The sequence below is a fragment of the Bubalus kerabau genome, chromosome 18 (genome assembly GCF_029407905.1).
Source record: "Bubalus kerabau isolate K-KA32 ecotype Philippines breed swamp buffalo chromosome 18, PCC_UOA_SB_1v2, whole genome shotgun sequence".
NCBI classification, from domain to species: domain Eukaryota; kingdom Metazoa; phylum Chordata; class Mammalia; order Artiodactyla; family Bovidae; genus Bubalus; species Bubalus kerabau.
Genome location: NC_073641.1, coordinates 3,348,760 through 3,372,272, shown reverse-complemented (window position 1 = coordinate 3,372,272; position 23,513 = coordinate 3,348,760). Strand labels below are relative to the sequence as shown.

The window sequence follows — 23,513 nt, the reverse complement described above, 5'->3', positions numbered from 1 at the left end:
TAGAGAACATTTAAAAGACAATCAATTTAATGAGAATTAACTAACCAGCACAGGTGGTACAGATACATAAAAATCTTAAAAGACGCTACACGAAACACAGTGAAGCAGGCTTTGACATAAGAGAACCAAATTTTGCCTGATAGTCTCTAGCTCTATAATCTTGTCCAACTTTACTCAATCTATTTAAACATTGGTTTTCTCATGCTATATGGAGATAATAATGGTACCTCCCTTAAGGAGTTGTGTATGAACTAGATCATATGTATTAGTTTATCTTCAATAAACAAACTGTAAAATATACATTTTATAGTTATAAAATATACAACTCTAATGTACCTTAATTTACCAAAAACTATTGGTTTCTTTGCGGAATTATAAAGTGTACCACCAGTTGCAGTGAAGGCTAGGAAACTAGTCTTTCTGAAAAGGGGTCGGTATCCTAAACACTCTAAAAGAGGCCATGCTGATCAGAGCTAAAACTCCTTAACAAATACTCAGTTGCTAAAATTAAATAATTCAATTTAACTACTAAAATGTTATTTAAACAAACCACTAAGGTAACTACTGTTTCTCAGTGTTTCCAAGCCTCATATTAAGATGATGGAACCCCTCATCTCAGCTATTTTGCACAGATGGTAGTAAGAAAGTCTTTCATCATCTAAAGTTTACAAATGGTTGCATGAGCGTGAAATACTTCTGTTCCAAAACACAGATGCTCAAACCTTTTTCTTCAGTTCATTCACTTCCTGCCCGTGGCTTCTGCTCAGTGTTTCTTCTAACTGCTCCAGATGCATTTTCTGTTGTTGTTTAATAGTTTCACATTCAGAGCTCAAACTTTCTAACATTCGACTCTTGAGCTCAACTTCTCTCTGAAGAGTGTATTTTTCTTGTTCATAGCTCTGAAAACAGATTCAATTATAATTCAGTTACATAAAAATAACTTAAAGCCATCACACATAAGCAGTTTTCATCTTGACTGAATCATTCCTGTTTCACACATCTGCTGCTTTCTAAGTAACAACCACATGTTCAATCTGGAATAACTATAGCTAGTATTAATGTAAAAAAAACGCTGAGAGGTGATTTGAGACTAAATTAAAGTTCATGCTGGGGATATGGTAATTGCTTCTAAGTCCTGTCAAAGAAGTAAAAAGTGATCTATGGCTGTCAAGTCAAGTAGGAAGAAAAAAAAAATTAATAGCACTTAAGTTTATTTAGTAAAAATTATTTGGTTTAATAACAATATTCTCTACTTGTAGCTCTAAGTAAAATGAAAAAAAGGTCATTAGTTCAAACCTCTTCAACAAGCTTTAAAAAAAATAAGATAAAATTAGATTTAAAAGGAAAAAATTAACAATAAGGGTGGTCATTAGTTTTTTTAACTGTTATGTTTAAATTTGGAGATCAAAGTTTTAAATACATTACTGAGCATTTTCTAAGTAAAACTGATTTATTCATTCTTTTAATAAAAGCATGTCAGATATTAGGGATGCAGCTGTGAACAAGAGACAAAAAATTCCCCTCTCTCATGTCTCGTCTCTCATGAGGGTGGGGGACAAATAACTCAGAAAGAGGCAAGAGCTCCTGTGGAGCCCATAAGGCAGGACTAGTATAGCTAAGAACAAGGGAAAGTAATTCATAAGATGAGGTCAAACGTTGAAAGAGGTTAGACTACATGGAAATCTACAAACCCAGGTAGGGAACTCAGTTTTTGTCGTAAATAAAACGGGAAGCTGCTCCGTGCTCTCAGCAGAGCTGTGACATCACCTTTTATATGCTCCTCAATGACCACCTGGCTGACGTGTAAAGAGTGAACAGTGTGAATGGCAATCTGGGAGACAGAAAACCTAATCAGGAGGCTATGATAACAGTCCAGGGGAGAGATGACGGTGGTCTGAACAAGAGCAGCAGATGTTCTGTAGGTCAAGTTTTTACAGCTTACTAGTGGATTAAATATGAGAAATATGGGACAGAAAGATATTGAGTAAAACTCGTAGATGTTTGGCTCAAGTAACTGGATAAATGTTTTTATAGTTACTAAGCAAGGTAAAGAATTCTGCAAGAGCATGTTTGGTTAGTGGGCAAGGAATCAACTATTCTGTTTATGTTAAGTCTGAGATGACCATTAGTGGGCAACGGACTACAAAAGTCTAGACTTAGGACAGAACTAAGGACTTGGTATAGCATCAAGACAAACCAAAGTCTAAAATTGAATATGAACTAAAGAAAGAGAACATATTTTTCAAACTCAGAACACAGAGTCAGAAAAAAAAAATATTAGAGATTCAATTAGTTCATTTCCCTGCAGATGGGTGGGAATTAGACCTAAAATTTTCAGAAAAGAAAAATATTAAATGACTGCTGGACAACAGCAATCTTCAGTGGCTAAGCACAAACTGGTGAACAGGAGTCTAGTGTCCTACCTCAGTCAGGGTCATCATTTCATTGCGGCATTTGTCCAACTGATTCTGCAGTTCATTCTGGCTCTCCACTAGCTGTAAACCATACTGTGCAGCTTTCCGTCGCTCTTCTTCAGTCTCTTTGAGTTTGCATCGAAGATCTGCTATTACATCCGACTCCATGATTTTTTTTACTGTCTACTGTAAATAGAAGAAATAAAAGTATCTGAACTTTAACAAAAAACTTCACGTCACTAATAAAAGATACAAGTGTGTTGTGTGTGTATGTATACATGCAATATCACTGCCACATTAAAACACAGTATTAAAGATTTTCTCTTTGACTTTTAAATGGTCAAATTTGCATTACTGTTATAAGAGTAAGGTCTGACTACTTTGTTACCCAATTTGAGAACAAATGAAATAGAGCAAAAAGAAAAAAAAAAGATGAATACAATTTAATTTTGCTTCTAAGGAATGTAGTATTAGGAAACTATCCAGTTGTTGTGTGCTAAGCTTCCTTAAATGCTACGGTAGGATGATCTCATAATTATATCACTATAGAGGTAACCAAGTTAAGAGAACAGTAAAAGAAATCAACAAACTTTATAGCAGCATAACTTCTACTTAACTATAAAAAGGTACCTCTGAATAAGATTGATAAGGTAAGGACTAGCATGTCCACAAGTGTTCACAACAGTGTTAACTTCCTGAACACATTAAATTTGCCACATTAAATGTACTTTATTGAAAACAGACTCACTAGCATTTTGCTAGTTATTCATAAGAACACATGCAAAACAGACACCATGTTTAGAGTAATTAAAGAACAACCTCATTCTAGAGTTTCAAGCAAAGACTTAAACATTTAATATAGAGCTCAACCTCACTCATCATCCTTCCCCACTGGTTCCAGGCGCCTCAGTTCAGTTCAGTTCAGTTCAGTCACTTAGTCGTGTCTGACTCTTTGCGACCCGCTGAATCGCAGCATTCCAGGCCTCCCTGTCCATCACCAACACCCGGAGTTCACTCAAACGCACGTCCATCGAGTCAGTGATGCCATCCAGCCATCTCATCCTCTGTCGCCCCCTTCTCCTCCTGCCCTCAATCCCTCCCAGCATCAGAGTCTTTTCCAAGGAGTCAACTCTTCACATGAGGTGGCCAAAGTACTGGAGTTTCAGCTTCAGCATCATTCCTTCCAAAGAAATCCCAGGGCTGATCTCCTTCAGAATGGACTGGTTGGATCTCCTTGCAGTCCAAGGGACTCTCAGGAGTATTCTCCAACACCACAGTTCAAAAGCATCAATTCTTCGGTGCTCAGCTTTCTTCACAGTCCAATTCTCACATCCATACATGACCACTGGAAAAATCACAGCCTTGACTAGATGGACCTTTGTTTGTAATGTCTCTACTTTTCAATATGCTATCTAGGTTGGTCATAAATTTTCTCCCAAGGAGTAAGCGTCTTTTAATTTCATGGCTGCAGTCACCATCTGCAGTGATTTTGGAGCCCAGAAAAATAAAGTCTGACACTGTTTCCACTGTTTCCCCATCTATTTCTTATGAACTGATGGGACCAGATGCCATGATCTTTGTTTTCTGAATGTTGAGCTTTAAGCCAACTTTTTCACTCTCCTCTTTCACTTTCATCAAGAGGCTTTTGAGGTCCTCTTCACTTTCTGCCATAAGGGTGGTGTCATCTGCATATCTGAGGTTATTGCTATTTCTCCTGGCAATCTCGATTCCAGCTTGTGCTTCTTCCAGCCCAGTGTTTCTCATGATGTATTCTGCATAGAAGTTAAATAAGCAGGGTGACAATATACAGCCTTGACGAACTCCTTTTCCTATTTGGAACCAGTCTGTTGTTCCATGTCCAGTTCTAACTGTTGCTTCCTGACCTGCATACAGGTTTCTCAGAAGGCAGGTCAGGTGGTCTGGTATTCCCATCTCTTTCAGAATTTTCCACAGTTTATTGTAATCCACACAGTCAAAGGCTTTGGCATAGTCAATAAAGCAGAAATAGATGTTTTTCTGGCACTCTCTTGCTTTTTTGATGATCCAGCAGATGTTGGCAATTTGATCTCTGGTTCCTCTGCCTTTTCTAAAACCAGCTTGAACATCTGGAAGTTCACGGTTCACGTATTGCTGAAGCCTGGCTTGGAGAATTTTGAGCGTTACTTTACTAGCGTGTGAGATGAGTGCAATTGTGCAGTAGTTTGAGCATTCTTTGGCATTTCCTTTCTTTGGGATTGGAATGAAAACTGACCTTTTCCAGTCCTGTGGCCACTGCTGAGTTTTCCAAATTTGCTGACATACTGTGTGCAGCACTTTCACAGCATCATCTTTCAGGATTTGAAATAGCTCAACTGGAATTCCATCACCTCCACTACCTTTGTTCATAGTGATGCTTTCTAAGGCCCACTTGACTTCACATTCCAGGATGTCTGGCTCTAGGTGAGTGATCATACCATCGTGATTATCTTGGTCATGAAGATCTTTTTGTACAGTTCTTCTGTGTATTCTTGCCACCTCTTCTTAATATCTTCTGCTTCTGTTAGGTCCATACCATTTCTGTCCTTTATCGAGCCCATCTTTGCATGAAACGTTCCCTTGGTATCTCTAATTTTCTTGAAGAGATCTCTAGTCTTTCCCATTCTGTTGTTTTCCTCTATTTCTTTGCATTGATCGCTGAGGAAGGCTTTCTCATCTCTTCTTGCTATTCTTTGGAACTCTGCATTCAGATGCTTATATCTTTCCTTTTCTTCTTTGCTTTTTGCTTCTCTTCCTTTCACAGCTATTTGCAAGGCCTCCCCAGACAGCCATTTTGCTTTTTTGCATTTCTTTTCCATGGGGATGGTCTTGATCCCTGTCTCCTGTACAATGTCATGAACCTCAGTCCATAGTTCATCAGGCACTCTATCTATCTGATCTAGTCCCTTAAATCTATTTCTCACTTCCACTGTATAAGGGATTTAGGTCAAACCTGAATGGTCTAGTGGTTTTCCCTACTTTCTTCAATTTAAGTCTGAATTTGGTAATAAGGAGTTCATGATCTGAGCCACAGTCAGCTCCCAGTCTTGTTTTTGCTGACTGTATAGAGCTTCTCCATCTTTGGCCGCAAAGAATATAATCAATCTGATTTCAGTGTTGACCATCTGGTGATATCCATGTGTAGAGTCTTCTCTTGTGTTGTTGGAAGAGGGTGTCTGTTATGACCAGTGCGTTCTCTTGGCAAAACTCTATTAGCCTTTGCCCTGCTTCATTCTGTACTCCAAGGCCAAATTTGCCTGTTACTCCAGGTGTTTCTTGACTTCCTACTTTTGCATTCCAGTCCCCTATAATGAAAAGGACATCTTTTTTGCGTGTTAGTTCTAAAAGGTCTTGTAGATCTTCATAGAACCGTCCAACTTCAGCTTCTTCAGCGTTACTGGTTGGGGCATAGGCTTGGATTACTGTGATATTGATGGTTTGCCTTGGAAATGAACAGAGATCATTCTGTTGTTTTTGAGATTGCATCCAAGTACTGCATTTTGGACTCTTTTGTTGACCATGATGGCCACTCCATTTCTTCTAAGGGATTCCTGCCCACAGTAGTAGATATAATGGTTATCTGAGTTAAATTCACCCATTCCAGTCCATTTTAGTTCGCTGATTCCTAGAATGTCGGCGTTCACGCTTGCCATCTCCTGTTTGAACACTTTCAATTTGCCTTGATTCAGGCCATTGTAAACAAAAACTTTGGCTTCTACTCTGGGTGAAATGGGAAGTCATTGCAAAGTTTGGAGTAGAGATAGATACGTTTAAAAGGATCATTTTGGCTGATACGCTGAATAGTTGGGAGGGAAGCAAGTTGAAAGCAGAAAGATCAGGTGGGATGGCCACTCCTACCAGAGTGGCTGCCACAGAAGGTGATGAGATTTAACACATATTCTGAAGGCAGAGCCAAAATGATTTTCTGACAAATGGAATGTGGGATGTATGAAAGAGAATTTTAAAAGGCCTACAAAGCTTCTGGCTGAGCAACTAGTAGAATAGATTTGCCAATAACTGTTAGTTGAATGAAGCCCAGACTGCTAAAACTGGCATTACAGTTTTATAATCTGGCTTCAGCTTGACTTTTTAACCCTTTCACCCTCTACTCCCCAATAGAAATTCTCCAGTAAAGCTCTTTTTATACCCTTCTTAGATCATGCTAATTGGTAAGTTGCCTTCTGCTCTCCTCTAAATCCATCATTCAATATCTGGCTCAAGTTGGTCTCTTCTGTCATTTCTCCCACCTTTACCTCCCCAGAAATTATGGTTGTTCCACTCTTGACACTTGTTATGTGTATTAGGAGACTGAGTACTTCACCTTTTTTTATGTTTATATGTCCTAACTACAAGAGTATAAATAATGTCGGACAGAAACAATATAACATGAGCACAAACACAGTTTTTCTTTAAATCTCCCACAGTTCATCTATAGCACTGTGTTGTCCATGCTCAATAATTCACAATGTTACCTGAATTAATATGGAGGCATGTCAGGGGCTCAGAGAAGGCAATGGCACCCCACTCCAGTACTCTTGCCTGGAAAATCCCATGGATGGAGGAGCCTCGTAGGCTCCAGTCCATGGGATCGCTAAGAGTTGGGCACAACAGAGCAACTTCACTTTCACTTTTCACTTTCATGCATTGGAGAAGGAAATGGCAACCCACTCCAGTATTCTTGCCTGGAGAATCCCAGGGACAGAGGAGCCTAGTGGGCTGCCCTCTATGGGGTCGCACAGAGTCAGACACGACTGAGGCGACTTAGCAGCAGTAGCAGCAGCAGACACATCAAAAACTATGGGTACAGATGTTTTGGAAAGAAAATGAGAGGTTTAAGTTTTAAAACATGAGATATGTCAAGTAAGTAACAGCTGTAAGTGTAGGAGAAGGGTATAAGCTGGAGATATAAATTTGGGAGTTATTAGCATAAATTTTTGGAGAAGGCCATGGCACCCCACTCCAGTACTCTTGCCTGGAAAATCCCATGGACGGAGGAGCCTGGTAGGCGGCAGTCCATGGGGTCGCACAGAGTCAGACACAACTGAGCGACTTCACTTGCACTTTTCACTTTCATTCATTGGAGAAGGAAATGGCAACCCACTCCAGTGTTCTTGCCTGGAGAATCCCAGGGACGAGGAAGCCTGGTGGGCTGCTGTCTATGGGGTCGCACAGAGTCGGACACAACTGAAGTGACTTAGCAGCAGCATAAATTTTTTAGTTCTGTGTTCATCAAAGTACAAGCATAATTAAAGAGAAGAGGACAAAGGATGGAGCCCTGTTATGAGGTGGGAAAGAAGACAGCAAAGTATACTCAAGCACAATCAGTGAGCTGGGAGGAAAAGGAAGAGCATGTGCTGTCTTAGAACTCAATAAACAAACATGTATTAAGGAGGTAGATGATAAACTGCATCAAATGCTAAATCAAATAAGGTGAACACTGAGAACTGGCCATTGGATTTAAATTCATGGAGGTCAACTAGAAGATGACCCCAAGAATAGTTTTGATGGAGAGACTGGGGCAAAAGCCTGACTGGAATTAACTGGAGAGAATGGTAGAACAGTGGATAGCAAGCACAGTTTTGCTGCAAAGAGCAGATAAACGGGGCAGTAGCTGGAGATGCACTAGGGTCTTTTTTTTTTTAAGATAAAAACTCTTTAAGAAAAAACAACAGCAAGCTTGTATAACAAAGGAGAGATCAAGCAAAGAAAAACAAATGATATAGAAGACATGGAGAACTACGGAGTAATGAATGTGCAGGGTCTGATTTCTGGACAGGTACATGAATGTTTCATCTGAATTAAAGGAAAGTAAAGTATATGGGTACAGACACTGATAAGTACGTAGATACAGTGTTCAGAGTCTGCATGAGTGCCCTTCTGCTTCAATTTATCAGTAAATTAGGAAGGTAAATTATGAAGATGGAGGAGGAAATATAGGGTTTTAGAAGAGGGGGTTAAAAAAAAAAAAAAAAAAGAAGCCTATGTTATCCAGGACTGGCTATCACTGCTCTAAAATGCGAGACCTCTCCAAAGCTCGTACATGATGGAGCCAGCTATTAATTGTTGAGCTGTTAATAATAATTTATATTTGCTAAGGATTTACCATTTGCCAGGCAGAAGAGCTTCAAATGCACTATCACATTTAATTCTCTTAATGGGCCTGAGCTATGTACTATTGGCATCAATATTTACCGAAGAAAATATGGGACTAGCCTCAAGATATCCCAGCCATCAATGTCCAAGGCAGCCACAAAATTAGCTCTCCTTCACTCTAAAGATTTGCTGGAATTCCTATTATGTGTCAGGTACTGTGCTGTTGCTTAGGACACAATGTGATCCTCAAACCAGACCATATGCCTGCCTTCTTGAATTTTACAGTCTATTACTGGAAAGATGTTAAATCAAATAACTGATAATGCAAAGTTACAAGTGTGTTAAGTGCAAGAAGGAGAGGTGTATGGTGCTATCTGAACCTATAACTCAGGGCAGCAGTCTCAATCTGGGTGGTGGCATGGGGCCAGGGTCAGAGGGAATAAGGACAAGAAAGATTTCTCTGAGGAAGTGACTTTTCAACAGGTGTAATGAACATCTAAGAGTAACCTATCAATTTGCAGAGAAAGGTAGCCAGGGTTGAATAAACACTATAGCTAATATGTACCAGATATTGCATTCGATGCTTTGCAAACATTATTACTGCAAACTCTGGAAAATTCTTAAAGAGATGGGAATACCAGACCATGTGACCTGCTTCTTGAGAAATCTGTACGCAGGTCAGGAAGCAACAGTTAGAACTGGACATGGAACAACAGACTGGTTCCAAATAGGGAAAGGAGTACGTCAAGTCTGTATATTATCACCATGCTTATTTAACTTATATGCAGAGTACATCATGAGAAATGCTGGACTGGATGAAGCACAAGCTGGAATCAAGATTGCCAGGAGAAATATCAATAACCTCAGATATGCAGATGACACCACCTTTATGGCAGAAAGCGAAGAACTAAAGAGCCTCTTGATGAAAGGGAAAGAGGAGAGTGAAAACACTGGCTTAAAACTCAACATTCAGAAAACGAAGATCATGGCATCTGGTCCCATCACTTCATGGCAAATAGATGGGGAAATAGTAGAAACAGTGTCAGACTTTATTTTTGGGGGCTCCAAAATCACTGCAGATAGTGACTGCAGCCATGAAATTAAAAGATGCTTGCTCCTTGGAAGAAAAGTTATGACCAACCTAGACAGCATATTAAAAAGCAGTACTTTGCCAACAAAGGTCCATCTAGTCAAAGCTACGGTTTTCCAGTAGTCATGTATGGATGTGAGAGTTGGACTATAAAGAAAGCTGAGTGCTGAAGAATTGATGTATTTGAACTGTGGTGTTGGAGAAGACCCTTGAGAGTCCCTTGGACAGCAAGGAGATCCAACCAGTCCATCCTAAAGGAAATCAGTCCTGAATATTCATTGGAAGGACTGTTGCTGAGGCTGAAACTCCAATAGTTTGGCCATCTGATGCGAAGAACTGACTCATTTGAAAATACCCTGATGCTGGGAATGATTGAAGGCAGGAGGAGAAGAGGACGACAGAGGATGAGATTGTTGGATGGCATCATCGACTCAATGGACATGAGTTTGAGTAAACTCTGGGAGCTGGCAATGGACAGGGAGGCCTGGTGTGCTGCAGTCCATGGGGCTGCAAAGAGTCGGACGGACTGAGTGACTGAACTGAACTGAAACATTATTCTATTGAATCCTCTCAACAACCCTATGAGATAAAAGGATTACCCCTCCCCCCAAACCATGGACTGCATCATGCCAGCCTGCAGGCACTCCATGGGGTCTCAAAGAGTCAGACACTACTTGGCGACTGAACAACAACTCCCCATTTTACACAGATGCAAACTGAAAGGTTAAGTAACAGAGGCACAGAAAGGTTAAGTAACTTGCCCAGGGTTATCAGGTGATAACACTGATAACTCAGTGGCTAAGTGAGATGGAAACAGGATTTGGTTCCATAGCCTGGTGGTGCTCCTAACCACTTTGAAAAAAGCATGTAGCAGACAGGAAGCTCAGGGGATCAGACTGCTTGAATTGTCACCCCACCTTCAGTACTGACTGGCAGCATCAATTTGAACAATTTCTCCAATGTCTTGTTTAGTCATCCATAAACCAAGGTCAGTTACAATAGGGTTTTTGTTTAAGATTAAACCAGCAATGGGTAAAAAGCAGCTAGAGCGGAATCCTACACGAAACTGTCTGAGCAGCGCTGTCCAGTAGAAATACAGTGCAAAAAAGACACGTTGATTTTCAATTTTCTAGGTTCCACGTTCATTTTAAAAAGTAAATAGTGGTGAAATTCACTTTAACAATGCGTTATTTAACGCAATATATCCAAAAGATTATCATTTCAACATGTAGTCGTCATATTATCAACCAGAGTCTAGTCTTTAAAATCCAGTGTGTATTTTAATTACATTTGTAGCCTTTCTCGAATCGGACTGCCACATGTGTCATACAGCCGGCCGACATACAGCCAGCGCAGATCCAGTGTTCGTTATCCCCCAGACCCAGGCAACGGACCCGACTTTCCGTATTTACGCAGAATTCCCGGGGGCAGTCGTAGCGGCCCAGCGGAATATTAGGGCCGGCTCGGAACCTGGTCTGTAAGAGCTGAGTTCTGCCGAAGAAGCTGCTCCAGCTAAAAGCCTGGGCGGAGACCCAGGCCCCAAGTATTCCTAGGCCCTGCCCTCCTCTCCCCAGGAGCCCTTCTCTACGCCGCCCCGGCGCTTCCCCCTTCATACGCACCTCCCTCCGGGCCCCTGGCCCCTACGTTTCTCTCCTCACCCTTTTCCCTGCTGCTGCAGCTCTCCGCGCTCAGATTCCCAACGTTAACTCCACGGCGGCAGCGCACAATCACCAGCCCATTCACTCACCAAGAGCTCGGGGAAGCGCCAGGGCTTTTTGAATGCAATTCCCGCGAGAACTCACGTCACGCGATACTTTCCGCCCTAGCGTCGGGTAAAGGGAAAAAAGGGAAGGAACGCCCAAGACAGTGCCACGCCCCAGCTACGGCGGGTTTGGCGCAGGCTCTAACGTAGCTCTGTGTCGCGTCAGCATTACTCACGGTTGGTTTTCTGGATGTTTTGGGGGTTTTTTGGTCTTCGTTTTCCCTAGAGACAGTGCTTTCTGGAGGGGCGAGGCGGCGGGGGAGTTCCCTCGTGTGCTGGCTTAACGGCCCGTTGGCCGGTGTGCATCCTGAAGGCTATGCCCTGTGGTACCTATTTTAGGGTTCCAGAAATTTCAGTGAGTGTGACACTGCCTAAAAGCATCATAGACGGAATCACAGTTATGTTTATAAGACAGAGTGCCAGTTAATTTTACACAGATTATCACATTTAAGCCCGCCAACAGCCTTATGAGGTGGGTGCATGCTAATCGACTCAGTCGTGTAAGACTCTGCGACTCTATAAACTGTATAGCACATCAGGCTCTTCTGTCCATGGGATGCTCCAGGCAAGAATACTGGAGTGGGTTGCCAGTGCCCTCCTCCAGGGGATCTTCCCGACCCAGGGATGGAAGCCGGTCTCTTCTGTCTCCTGCATTGGCCGCCAGGTTCTTTCCCTCTAGCGCCACCTGGGAAGCCCTATGAGGTTCTACAGAGGAAAACAGAGTCCCAAGAAGAAAGATACCTTAGATAAGTGGTAGAACTAGAATTTGAATTAATGCAGCCTGCTGTGCTGCTGGAGAAGACTCCTGAGAGTCCCTTGGGCAGCAAGGAGATCAAACCAGTCAATCTTAAGGGAAATCAACCTTGAATACTCATTGGAAGGACAGTTACTGAAGCTGAAGCTCCAGTAGTTTTTGGTCACCTGAGGTGAACAGCTGACTCATTTGACAAGTCCCTGATGCTAGGAAAGATAGAAGGCAGGAGGATGAGATGGCTGGATGGCATTACCGATGCAATGGGCCTGAACTTGGGCAAACTGCAGGAGGTGGTGAGGAACAGGAGGGCCTGGTGGGCTGCGGTCCTTGGGGTCGCAAACAGACATGACTGGGCAACTGAACAAGTCTGCTAAAGTCCAAGCTCTTGCGTGTGTCTTTAAACAATTATTTTATATTTTTTAAACCTGATGCCTATTCAAAATTTTAAGCAATCAGAAATAATAATAGCCAACATTTAGTGAGCACTTCTGAATCCATTAGCAACCGTAGTACAGATCAAGTTATGCTTTTGAGCCCATTTTTTTTCTTGCTTACTCGAGGACTTGGCCATATGTGCTTTCTTCTTCATCGTCAGTTTTTTCCCTCTCTGTTGGATCTTCCCTATCAACAAATAAACATGCTGTAATGACTTCCATCTGAAAAATAATACTAACCTTCCTTGACCTCGTTGGGCTTCCCTGGTGCTTCACTGGTAAATAATCTGTCTGCCAAGCAGGAGACCTGGGTTCAATCCCTGGGTTGGGAGGATTCCCCTGGAGAATGAGATGACAATCCACTCCAGTATTCTTGCCTGGGAAAGCCCATGGACAGAGGAGCCTGGTGGGCTACAGTCCATGGGGTTGCAAAGAGTCAGACACAACTGAGCCACTAAGCAAGGAACAAGTCGAGCTCAGTCAGCTTACCACCTCATTATTTGCTTCCCTTGGTAAAATTCCTGGGAAAAAAAGCCTATACTCATTATCTTAATTTTCTTATTCTTTATTCTTTTTTTTTCCCCACTTTAGGTTTTGGTCTCACCACTCCAGTGAAATGGCTCTTCTCAACATCACCAGTGAGTACTATCTTACAAAATCCGTTTTTCAGCCCTCACTTAACAATTGACAGTTGATAGCTCTCCCTGAGTCTCCTTAGGTGTTGGGATGCCACACCTCCCTGCTTTTCCCTTCTCAATTTCCTTTGCAGGCTTCTATTTGTGACTGAGATAGGCTGCACTAAGTTAAGGATTGATCTGGGTTCAAAGACTGACAACAGTGATACCTTCGTGTTGCTCACAGTATAGCCTAGCAAATGCACTTGGGGCCTGAATTAGCCAGATACTCCTTCATTTGTCATCACCCCCCAAGTTCTTGAATAAATGAAACTTGATTTTCCTTTTCATTTGACAAAGATTTTTCAACTCAGGACTCGGGAAGATACCATTCTAACCTAGTCCAATCATGACTGGCTGAAATTAGGTAGTCTATAATGTATCTGAACTTCATTTTTCTCCTTAGTTACATGAATACATAGGCCTGTGTTTCATTCATGTCTCTTTCAAATTTAATATTTTAGAAATATTTTAAACTTTTATTTATTATTTTTTATTGGAGTATCTTTGCTTTACAGTGTTGTGTTAGTCTTTGCTGTATACCAACATAAATTAGCTACATGTATGCCAAAGCCTTTGATGATGTGGATCACAATAAACTGTGGAAAATTCTGAAACAGATGGGAATACCTGACCACCTGACCTGCCTTCTGAGAAACCTGTATGTAGGTCAGGAAGCAACAGTTAGAACTGGACATGGAACAACAGACTGGTTCCAAATAGGAAAAGGAGTACGTCAAGGCTGTATATTGTCACCCTGCTTATTTAACTTCTATGCAGAATGCATCATGAGAAACACTGGGCTGGAAGAAGCACAAGCTGGAATCGAGATTGCCGGGAGAAATAGCAATAACCTCAGATATGCAGATGACACCACCCTTATGGCAGAAAGTGAAGAGGACCTCAAAAGCCTCTTGATGAAAGTGAAAGAGGAGAGTGAAAAAGTTGGCTTAAAGCTCAACATTCAGAAAACTAAGATCATGGCATCTGGTCTCAACACTTCATGGGAAATAGATGGGGAAACAGTGGAAACAGTGTCAGACTTTATTTTTGGGGGCTCCAAAATCACTGCAGATGGTGATTGCAGCCATGAAATTAAAAGACGCTTATTCCTTGGAAGAAAAGTTGTGACCAACCTAGATAGCATATTGAAAAGCAGAGAGATTACTTTGCCAACAAAGGTCTGTCTAGTCAAGGCTATGGTTTTTCCAGTGATCATGCATGGATGTGAGAGTTGGACTGTGAAGAAAGCTGAGCGCCGAAGAATTGATGCATTTGAACTGTGGTGTTGGAGAAGACTCTCGAGAGTCCCTTGGGACTGCAAGGAGATCCAACCAGTCCATCCTAAAGGAGATCAGTCCTGGGTGTTCATTGAAAGGACTGATGCTGAAACTGAAACTCCAGTGCTTTGGCCACCTCATGTGAAGAGTTGACTCACTGGAAAAGACCCTGATGCTGGGAGGGATTGGGGGCAGGAGGAGAGGGGGACAACAGAGGATGAGATGGCTGGATAGCATCACCGACTAGATGGACATGAGTTTGAGTGAACTCCGGGAGTTGGTGATGGACAGGGAGGCCTGGCGTGCTGCAGTTCTTGGGGTCGCAAAGAGTCGGACACGACTGAGCGACTGAACTTAACTGAACTGATACATATACTCCCTCATTCTTGAACCTCCCTCCTACTCCCTCTAGGTCATCACAGAACGCCAAGCTGAGCTCCCTGTGCTATGCAGTAGCTATCTATTTTACACATGGTAGTGTATATCTCAATCCTACTCTCCCAGTTCATCCCTGTGTCCACATGTCCCTTAGTGACCACAACGTGTTAGCAAAATGCAGGGAATTTAGAGATATGGTAATTGCCACTCGACTCTGGAAGATTCTCACAATGTAGTAGGGGATTAAATAAAAACAAACTCAAATAACCATCGGGCTATCTATGAGTGTCATGTCAATGGTATATACCCCACACTAAAGACGTGTGAAGAGAGAGGTCAGTTTTGTTATGGTGTCCCTTTAATGTTTCACCATGCAGGTGGCACTTAAGTAGGGCCTTGAAAAATGGCCGAGCTAAGTGAGGAGAAAAACACTCTAGGGAAGTAGGCAGCATTAGTAAAATCATAGACGCTACCAATATCAAAATTAAAGTCAGTTTTTAGGAGCCATTTGGATAGGGTGCTGCCTATACCACCACTGGACACTAGATGTCACAAGTGAAATGAATTCTAGATTCTCCCTGCCTGGATAATTAAGATTCAGGGTTCCAGATGCAGATCTGCCTACCCAAGGTGAGGTCCACATACCATGTGCTAAATGCCAAGGGTCAGGAAAATAAATGCATTTGTCACTTTTTAGTTTACGTAATAAGAGATGGGATTTTTGCCTCCTCATGCAGAAAGTGTGAGGAGGCACGCATCAAGCATAGCAAGGGAATTTCGATGCTGGAAATCAGTCCTAATATTGCTATATTACTTCTAATAATACTACTAATATTTCTTTTTTTTTCACTTTCTTTTATTTTTTTAATTTTTTTTAATTTTTTTTTAATTTTTTTTTTATTTTTAGACTTTACATAACTGTATTAGTTTTGCCAAATATCAAAATGAATCCGCCACAGGTATACATGTGTTCCCCATCCCGAACCCCCCTCCCTCCTCCCTCCCCATTCCATCCCTCTGGGTCGTCCCAGTGCACCAGCCCCAAGCATCCAGTATTGTGACTACTAATATTTCTAATTGTATAATTCCTAATATTATAGCTATTCAAAACTGGAAAAGACTGCTGTAGTAAACTGGCCATCATTCCTTAACTGTGACTGTTTAGTGGAAAAGAGAGGACTGGTTATCAAAAATGGTGTAGAAGGGAGTTGTTACATTGCACTGAAAGGTGTGTGTATTTTGACATGAACTTACTAAATGATCATGTTTGTTTTGGTACCACAGGTGAATACTCTCTGCCCTCAAGGTACTTAGTGTTTAGTGGAAGGGGCATTTACCAAACAATAAGGCATTATTCAGAGTACAACTTAAGATTTTCTTGTTCCTTCATATTATTAAGCTTTGGTCCAAGAACTAGGGGCAAAAGAAGAACCAGCCCAGGACCCCAAGACAGAGTTTTGCAAATAAGAGCTGGATTAATTTACAAAGTTCCATGACTCATAGGATGGACCAGAAGATGAAGTTTTGGAAGTTACACTTAAGGTTGTGGTCATTAACACATGGAGAATGGTTGAAGTCAAGAAAGAGGTTTAGAGAGAGTAGAGAGAGCTGTGTGCAGGACTTTGGTCATTGTCCTAATCTATGGAACAGGAGGAGAATAAGGATCCAGCAAAAGAAACAGAAGAGCCATCTGAAAAGATATCAGGAAATTTGAATTGTCACAGATCTCTTATGATGATTTGGTATCAAAGTGAATAATTGAACTGGGTGGTGGGTTTGACAGTTTAGTGTTAATACTGACCATGGCAGCCTAGTCTGCAGTCTCTGTTGACTCTGCTTTGTATAGTAGCTCCAGCTTTGACTCTTCATGAGCCCTACTGCTACATTCCTTTCCCCACAAATAGGTGCAGTCCTCACTCAGAGCAAAGCTGCCTCATCCCAATATTGTGGACATTTATTGGTTGAATTTTTAGCATCAGTTCCCTCTTCCTTGTCCTGCCCAAAGCATTCTGATTATACTTTGGGTAAGTCATCTTTCTCTCCATTTTCAGCCATGTGGACTGTTTAAAATTGATCCTGTCCTTCAACTCTTGGGTCCCCCTGGGTATAATTGGTTCAGGGATATACATGTGACTAAATCCAAGTGGGTGAAATAAGAGGAGGTAATCACTGGGACTGTTGGAAAAATTGGATTTTGTTAACCCCTTCTGTACTTAGACTTTGTAGCCTAGAGCTGCCAAGTGCCATCTTAGGTCCATGAAGCTTAAGTTGACTTGAAATGGAATCGAAAGCAGAGCTGATAGAGAAGGGAAAAAAGCTGCCTGGGTCCTACATCAAGCTTCTCTTGAAGCTAGAGATATCTTTGAACTGTTTAGTTTTTGCTCATATAGCTTCAATCTGAGTTTTCTGTTACTTGAAATATAATAATTGTTTACCAATACACTCAATCATACTTATATCTGAGACTTCCCTGGCAGTCTGTACTTCCACTGCAGGGAGTACTGGTTTGATCCCTGGTCGGGGGGCTCAGATCCCACATGTTGTGCAGTATGGCCAAAACAATAAAGTAAAATAATACTTATGTCCAAACTTGAATGGACTAGTCAACTTCAACCTGTCAACTTCTAATTCTACATTTAGGAGTTTATGAGGCTAAAATTGAAAATTACTAACTTCCAAGAATAGAATCTAGCGATGGCTCCTCTGAGAAAAATGTCTTAGTTGAACCAAAAGGAAGGTTTATCCTAAATGAAGGAGAAGGCAATGGCACCCCACTCCAGTACTCTTGCCTGGAAAATCCCATGGACGGAGGAGCCTGGTAGGCTGCAGTCCATGAGGTTGCTAAGGGTCAGATATGACTGAATGACTTCACTTTCACTTTTCACTTTCATGCATTGGAGAAGGAAATGGCAACCCACTCCAGTGTTCTTGCCTAGAGAATCCCAGGAACGGGGGAGCCTGGTGTGCTGCCGTCTATGGGGTCGCACAGAGTCGGACACGACTGAAGTGACTTAGCAGCAGCAGCAGCAGCAGTCGAGAGTAAAGGAAAATAAGGATCCAAACAGCTTGGAAGTAATCCCTTTCCTGGCACCACTTCACATTATCATTATATCCCTGTTAAGCTTGCTGCTTCTGATGATTTTAACACCTAAGCCAGTTAGAATTAAGATGCAGTTACGGTTTTTACTTTCCAAGAATAGTACCCACTCTAGTTAGTTCAGGGTATATATGCATACAAAAAAAAATCTAGCGTCCTGATTTTTTGCAACTATTTGTAGAACCGTAGTTTCTACTTATGACTTTCTATCTTCCAGTGTCTGTCACTTGTTCCTTTTATTTTATGACATGCCTCAGCTAGTTGGAACCCTTTACCAGCACTGTGACCCAAATCTACATTGCTGAATAAAACACATTCACTAGCTATGATATATATTACTCACTGTGCTGCTAGGCCAAATTTATTTGGCCTGACTCAAAATGGGATAGTTTAAATACTGTTCTTTCTCTGAGGGCCTGAAACTGTCACACTGCTTTTCTGCATGGAAAGAAGTGGTGGTTGCCTTGATGTTGTAATGCTCAATTTAATGTATTTTATTCCTTGGGGACAACTTGGGAATGCACACAAAATACATTGACTTCACCTGCTCAGTAAGTCACTGTGAGCTACCTCCTGCCTATTGCCACTAGGTGACAGTCTTTGAAAATATTTTGTCCTACAGGCCTTTCTGTTACAGAAATTAGATTTTTTTTTTTAAATTTATTTTTTTTTAATTTTTTTAAATTTTATTTTATTTTTAAACTTTACATAACTGTATTAGTTTTGCCAAATATCAAAATGAATCTGCCACAGAAATTAGATTTTGTCTGTAGATATGGTTATTGGACTGCAAGGAGATCGAACCAGTCCATCCTAAAGGAGATCAGTCCTGGGTGTTTATTGGAAGGACTGATGCTGAAGCTGAAACTCCAATACTTTTTCCACCTCATGCAACGAGTTGACTCATTGGAAAAGACCCTGATGCTGGGAGGGATTGGGGGCAGGAGGAGAAGGGGACGACAGAGGATGAGATGGCTGGATGGCATCACCGACTCGATGGACGTGAGTTTGGGTGAACTCCGGGAGTTGGTGATGGACAGAGAGGCCTGGCATACTGCTATTCATGGGGTTGCAGTTGGACACAACTGAGAGACTGAACTGAACTGAACTGAACTGATGGTTATTATGCTAGTTCCAGCCAGAAGATTAGCCAAATGCACATATTTATTATAACCTGTACTCTTAGTCTTTTGAGGTCATAGTTACTCCCCATCATTCTCCTACCTAGTTTACTCCATGCTGTAGACTGAATGGTGTCTCTTACAAATTCATATGTTGAAACCCTAACCTAAACATGACTGTGTTTAGAGATACCGCCTTTAGAGGTGATTATGATTAATTGAGGTCATAAGGATGAGACCCTAATCCCATAGAATTGGTAGCCTCTTATGAGAAGAGTTGGAGAAAAAGAGGTGTCTCCTTTCTTTGCACCAAAGCAAAAAAGACCATAAACTATAAACTGACAGTGAGAGAAGCATCTGAAGACTAGGGAGAGAGCCCTCACCAGGAAATGAGTGGGCCAGCACCTTAAGCTTGGACTTTCCAGCCTCCAGAACAGTGAGAAGTAAATTCTCTGTTGTTTAGGTACTTGATTATTGCAGCCCAAGCAGACTAAGATAAACACCATTTCATCTTTTTCACTAGAGAAGCCATGTGACTAATGGTTAAGAATACAGTACATGTTCTTCAGTCAGCAGCTGGGTTCAGTTGCAGGCTCTGTTACTTCCTCTGATTGCCTTTAAGAAACTGCTTAGCCTCTCTAGGCCTCAGTTTCCTGGAATATAAAATGGGATAATTAAAGTGTCTAATTCAGTCATTTATTGTACAGTTTAAGTGATCTAATACTTTTTAACCTTTAGCATAAAGTCAGTAAATAGTAGCTGATATTATCAACAGCATTATCTCAGTTCAAATGCCACTCCCTCTGTTCTGAATCTTAATCCTCAGGCATGTCCTCTATGTACAGTTTATAGCACCCTGTGCCTATCCTTTAAAACAATTATAGTAGTTTGTGGTAATTTACGTCTGCTTCCCTCACTAAAAGGTAAGTTTGCTCAGAATGGAAATGGCCAATATATGTTTTGCTCACTATGGTTTCTCCCAGCAAGTGCTTGAGACGTGCTTGTTGCTAAAGTCATGTTTGATGAATGCAATTCATTCATTTAAATGGGAAATCTATAAACTCTCTTTGAGAGATCAAAGTCAAATAACTTGTTTTAAAATTACTATTCTTAATCCTAAATGAAAAGTGCTAAAAATTTATCAATCAGTTTACATGAAACAGATTACATGTCACAGAGACAGTACACTGAATAAATAGGATACTTGATACCCTCTGAACTTTTTTATTGTTGCATTTGCCTATGATGATATGTGTCCCTCACTTGAACTAATATTTCTTCATTCAGAATTTAGGTATTGATGTAATTTCTGTAATTCAAGCATTTTAAATTGTACTAGGGAACTTGGCATATAAAATAACCCTATTGGAGAGGCCTGTAAAGCAGAGACTCCTTGGTTAAAGTAAATGTTCACTTTTGTGTAAATCGAGACTCTCATGTGTTGTTTCCCTAAAGGAAAAGCTACTCTCGACGAACTTAAAGTTTTAAAACTCATGTTTTCCTAATATTTTATTATGTCCCAGATACGTTTATCTATTTCCTGCAAAATACGTCTGGCACATGCTGTCCTATTACCTTTTCCTTAATAGAAAATATTAAAAGGAGTGTATGTTTCTAGTAACTTTTAAAGTTCTTTGATTATATAAGAAGACTCAAAAGCACAGTAACAAGAAATGCTAATTATGTGTATTTAAAAGACAATTTTCTGTTTTCAAAGTTCTCTCAAAATATGAGACATGAGAAAGTGGTTTTCAGGCTTTATGTACCTTATATAGACAGGAAAAGCTCCCTTTCTTCCTATTGCAGTGATAAAACCTTAGGCAGCCCTAATATTAGATGTGATCTTGCTTTGCGTTCATCATTGTTTTACCACTTACTTGCCTCTCCATTATCAGGCAGGATACTCAGACTCTTGCTCTATCGCAAATGAACCCTATCCACTCCCCGTGATGTGCTGCATGCCAGCAGTATTCAGCTACTTTTGATAAATTGGTTAGTCTTGTAAAATACTTCCCTAAGCTCGAGTTCTGGAACTTGTCAGGTGTCCTCTCTGACAGTCCTGTCTTCCCTTGGCTCTCAGATTACCCCACCAGCTGGGTTAAGGCCCATATCCTCCCATAAAGCGTGCTTCTTTGGAATTTAGATCTATTGGCGTTTGGCACTAAAAAGCAATGTTCTTGCACTTTCTGTCAGATCAGGGCTGAATAATCTCCAGGGGGTGAGTAACCTTTTAAATGTTGGAAGACTAACAGTTTCAGGGATCAGTGTGAGCTTAGCAATTTGTAAGAAAGATCAAAGAAATACATGTCCCTTTTCTTGAATATAGCAAGATCCAGATTATTTTTTCCTTTTTGTAAATCAGTCTGGAGGTTGGCATCACACTCTCCCCGACCCCATGCCAATCCATCAGTCTGTGCATAGAGCAAACCTTTATGGACAGAAATGTGGCTTCTGAATTATACTGGCACTTAATCAGTATTATTGCATATGACTGAAGGCAGGGAGTTATCAAAGTGTCTTGGGTGACAGTCCTCCTCCCACCTATAAAACTCCGGGCAAAGGAATTAATAGGCATTCTACAAACAGGCAGAGTTAAGCTCTTAAAAACAGCATACTATTCATAGGGTTTAAATTTCTCAGCCAACATGGAAAAACTAGGTTGAAAAAGTAGCATCTAATTTATTCTTAAATATAGTTGTAAGATTTGATTTCATTTCTGCTCCCACAAAAGTTAATTGGTGCTGCTTCCATCCTAATAAATAGAGGTATTTAAGTTTCAAAGCATGCCCCCCAAACTTTGTTGTACATGTAAACACCTGAGAAGCTTTTATAACACCTGGTGCCCAGTCTATACCCAGCACTAATTGAATTGGAATGCCTGGGGGTGTCTGTCAGGCATCAGTGATTTTTAAAAATCCCCAAGGAGAAGGCAATATGCAGTAAAGTTTGGGAACCTGAGTTAAAACAGTCACGCTCTCTACCTGCTCTTCAGCTTTTCTCCCTTGCTTCTTTATCTCAATAGTTCTCAATCTGACTGCTTATTAGAATTAGGAGGCATCTTAAAATATTCCATTCTGATCCATTTGGTCTAGGGCTGAGTATAAGCATCAGAAATGCTTTGCTGTTTCCCAGCTAACTCTAACATACAGCCATGGTGAAAAAATCACTGGGCTAGCCATAGGTGGGTCCTTTAGCCTTTTTCTTGCAGTAAGAACTTTATGCATATTAAAATTCCTATCCACTTGCTTTGTTGAATGAATTTTCTTTTTCAGTTCACCAGGCTCTAAAGTTCCAACCACTTTCCTAAATCCATTGGTAATAGATTACCTGATGAAATACAGGACAGCCAGTTATATTTTATTTCAGCTAAACAATAAATGCTGTCTTCTGAAATTTAAATTTAACTAGTGTCCTATATTGACTACATCTACCAACACTAACTGGTGGGAGAGCATGGCTCATTCTTAGAAAAATTAGCAGCTGAATTTGGGGAAGGTCCCATCCTTTGAATCTTCAAGGTTTATGGCCTTTTAGTTCTTATCCATTCTAGCTGCAGAAGTGGTAGATGAAAGGCATGAGTGATTTGGGAATTAAAAACTACTTAAGATCTCCCAGTGAGCCAGGAGGACCCACATTTCCCTTTTACTTAGAGTGTCATTGGCTGACCAGCAGGCGAGGAGTATAGGAGAGGCTGGGTGTCATTGTGCATAGAAAGAGGTAAAGACTTGAATATATGCTTTAGTTGCAGGAACCCTACTTCTGCACTCTCAAAAGGATTGCCATTTTGAGCTTTTTCTATGACTTTCAGGTACTTCAGACTTGCTTTTTCTTCTTTTTTTTTTTCATGTTATTTCTTTTTAATCTATCTGAATATTAGATATTTGACTGGAGTTGAGATAGTTTCCAGGTAAAACTGTTCTCATAGCATACTGAGTCTGAACTAATGGGAGGTTCAGGAGTCCCTGGCAATCTTGTAAGAACCCTCTAATCTCAAGAGGCTTCCAAAGCAGTCGGGATGCCTTTCAGCTTCATCCGCTGGGACTGTTCACCACTAGCTGATTCATTAAATTTCTTTCCTCCTCACCATCCCCAAATAGGCCTTGAACTGTAAATAAAAGTCATAGGTAGGTGCATTTCTTGACCAACAGAAGGCTCTATACAAAGAGAAAAGGAGTGAGATTTCACAAGGATTCCCGAAAGCAGGTGTTATAATGACTTTACCAAATTTGAGTCTGACATTTTGATGAACTACTCTTGAGCACCCCTCATAATATCCTCCATGGAAGAGATAGGCCAACAGGTAGTATGTCAAATCCCCCTTTGCCAGTCCAAGTTTACTAATGGAAGGAGGTGAAACAGGTGAAGCACATTAACTTTTAACCTGTTAACAATGGTTTTTTT

The 23,513-nt window shown here is 40.9% G+C and overlaps 1 protein-coding gene across 8 annotated transcripts in view; it reads right to left on the bottom strand.

Annotated features, from left to right (window-relative positions):
- The window catches only part of SPDL1 (spindle apparatus coiled-coil protein 1), a 33,940-nt gene extending 22,472 nt beyond the window's left edge, over positions 1 to 11,468 (bottom strand). Inside the window, exons 1-3 of one of the 8 annotated variants that reach the window (XM_055554424.1) lie at positions 11,360 to 11,468; positions 2,424 to 2,597; positions 723 to 899 (exon numbers count right to left, since the gene is read on the bottom strand). In XM_055554424.1, coding sequence (XP_055410399.1) covers positions 723 to 899; positions 2,424 to 2,582 — 336 coding nt within the window. In that variant the 5' untranslated portion in view covers positions 2,583 to 2,597; positions 11,360 to 11,468. Of the gene's footprint in view, positions 1 to 722; positions 900 to 2,423; positions 2,601 to 11,231 lie in introns of all 8 variants that reach the window. The other 7 variants (XM_055554426.1, XM_055554425.1, XM_055554423.1 and 4 more) reach the window with 7 other exon arrangements.
- Positions 11,469 to 23,513: the final 12,045 nt, after the last annotated feature.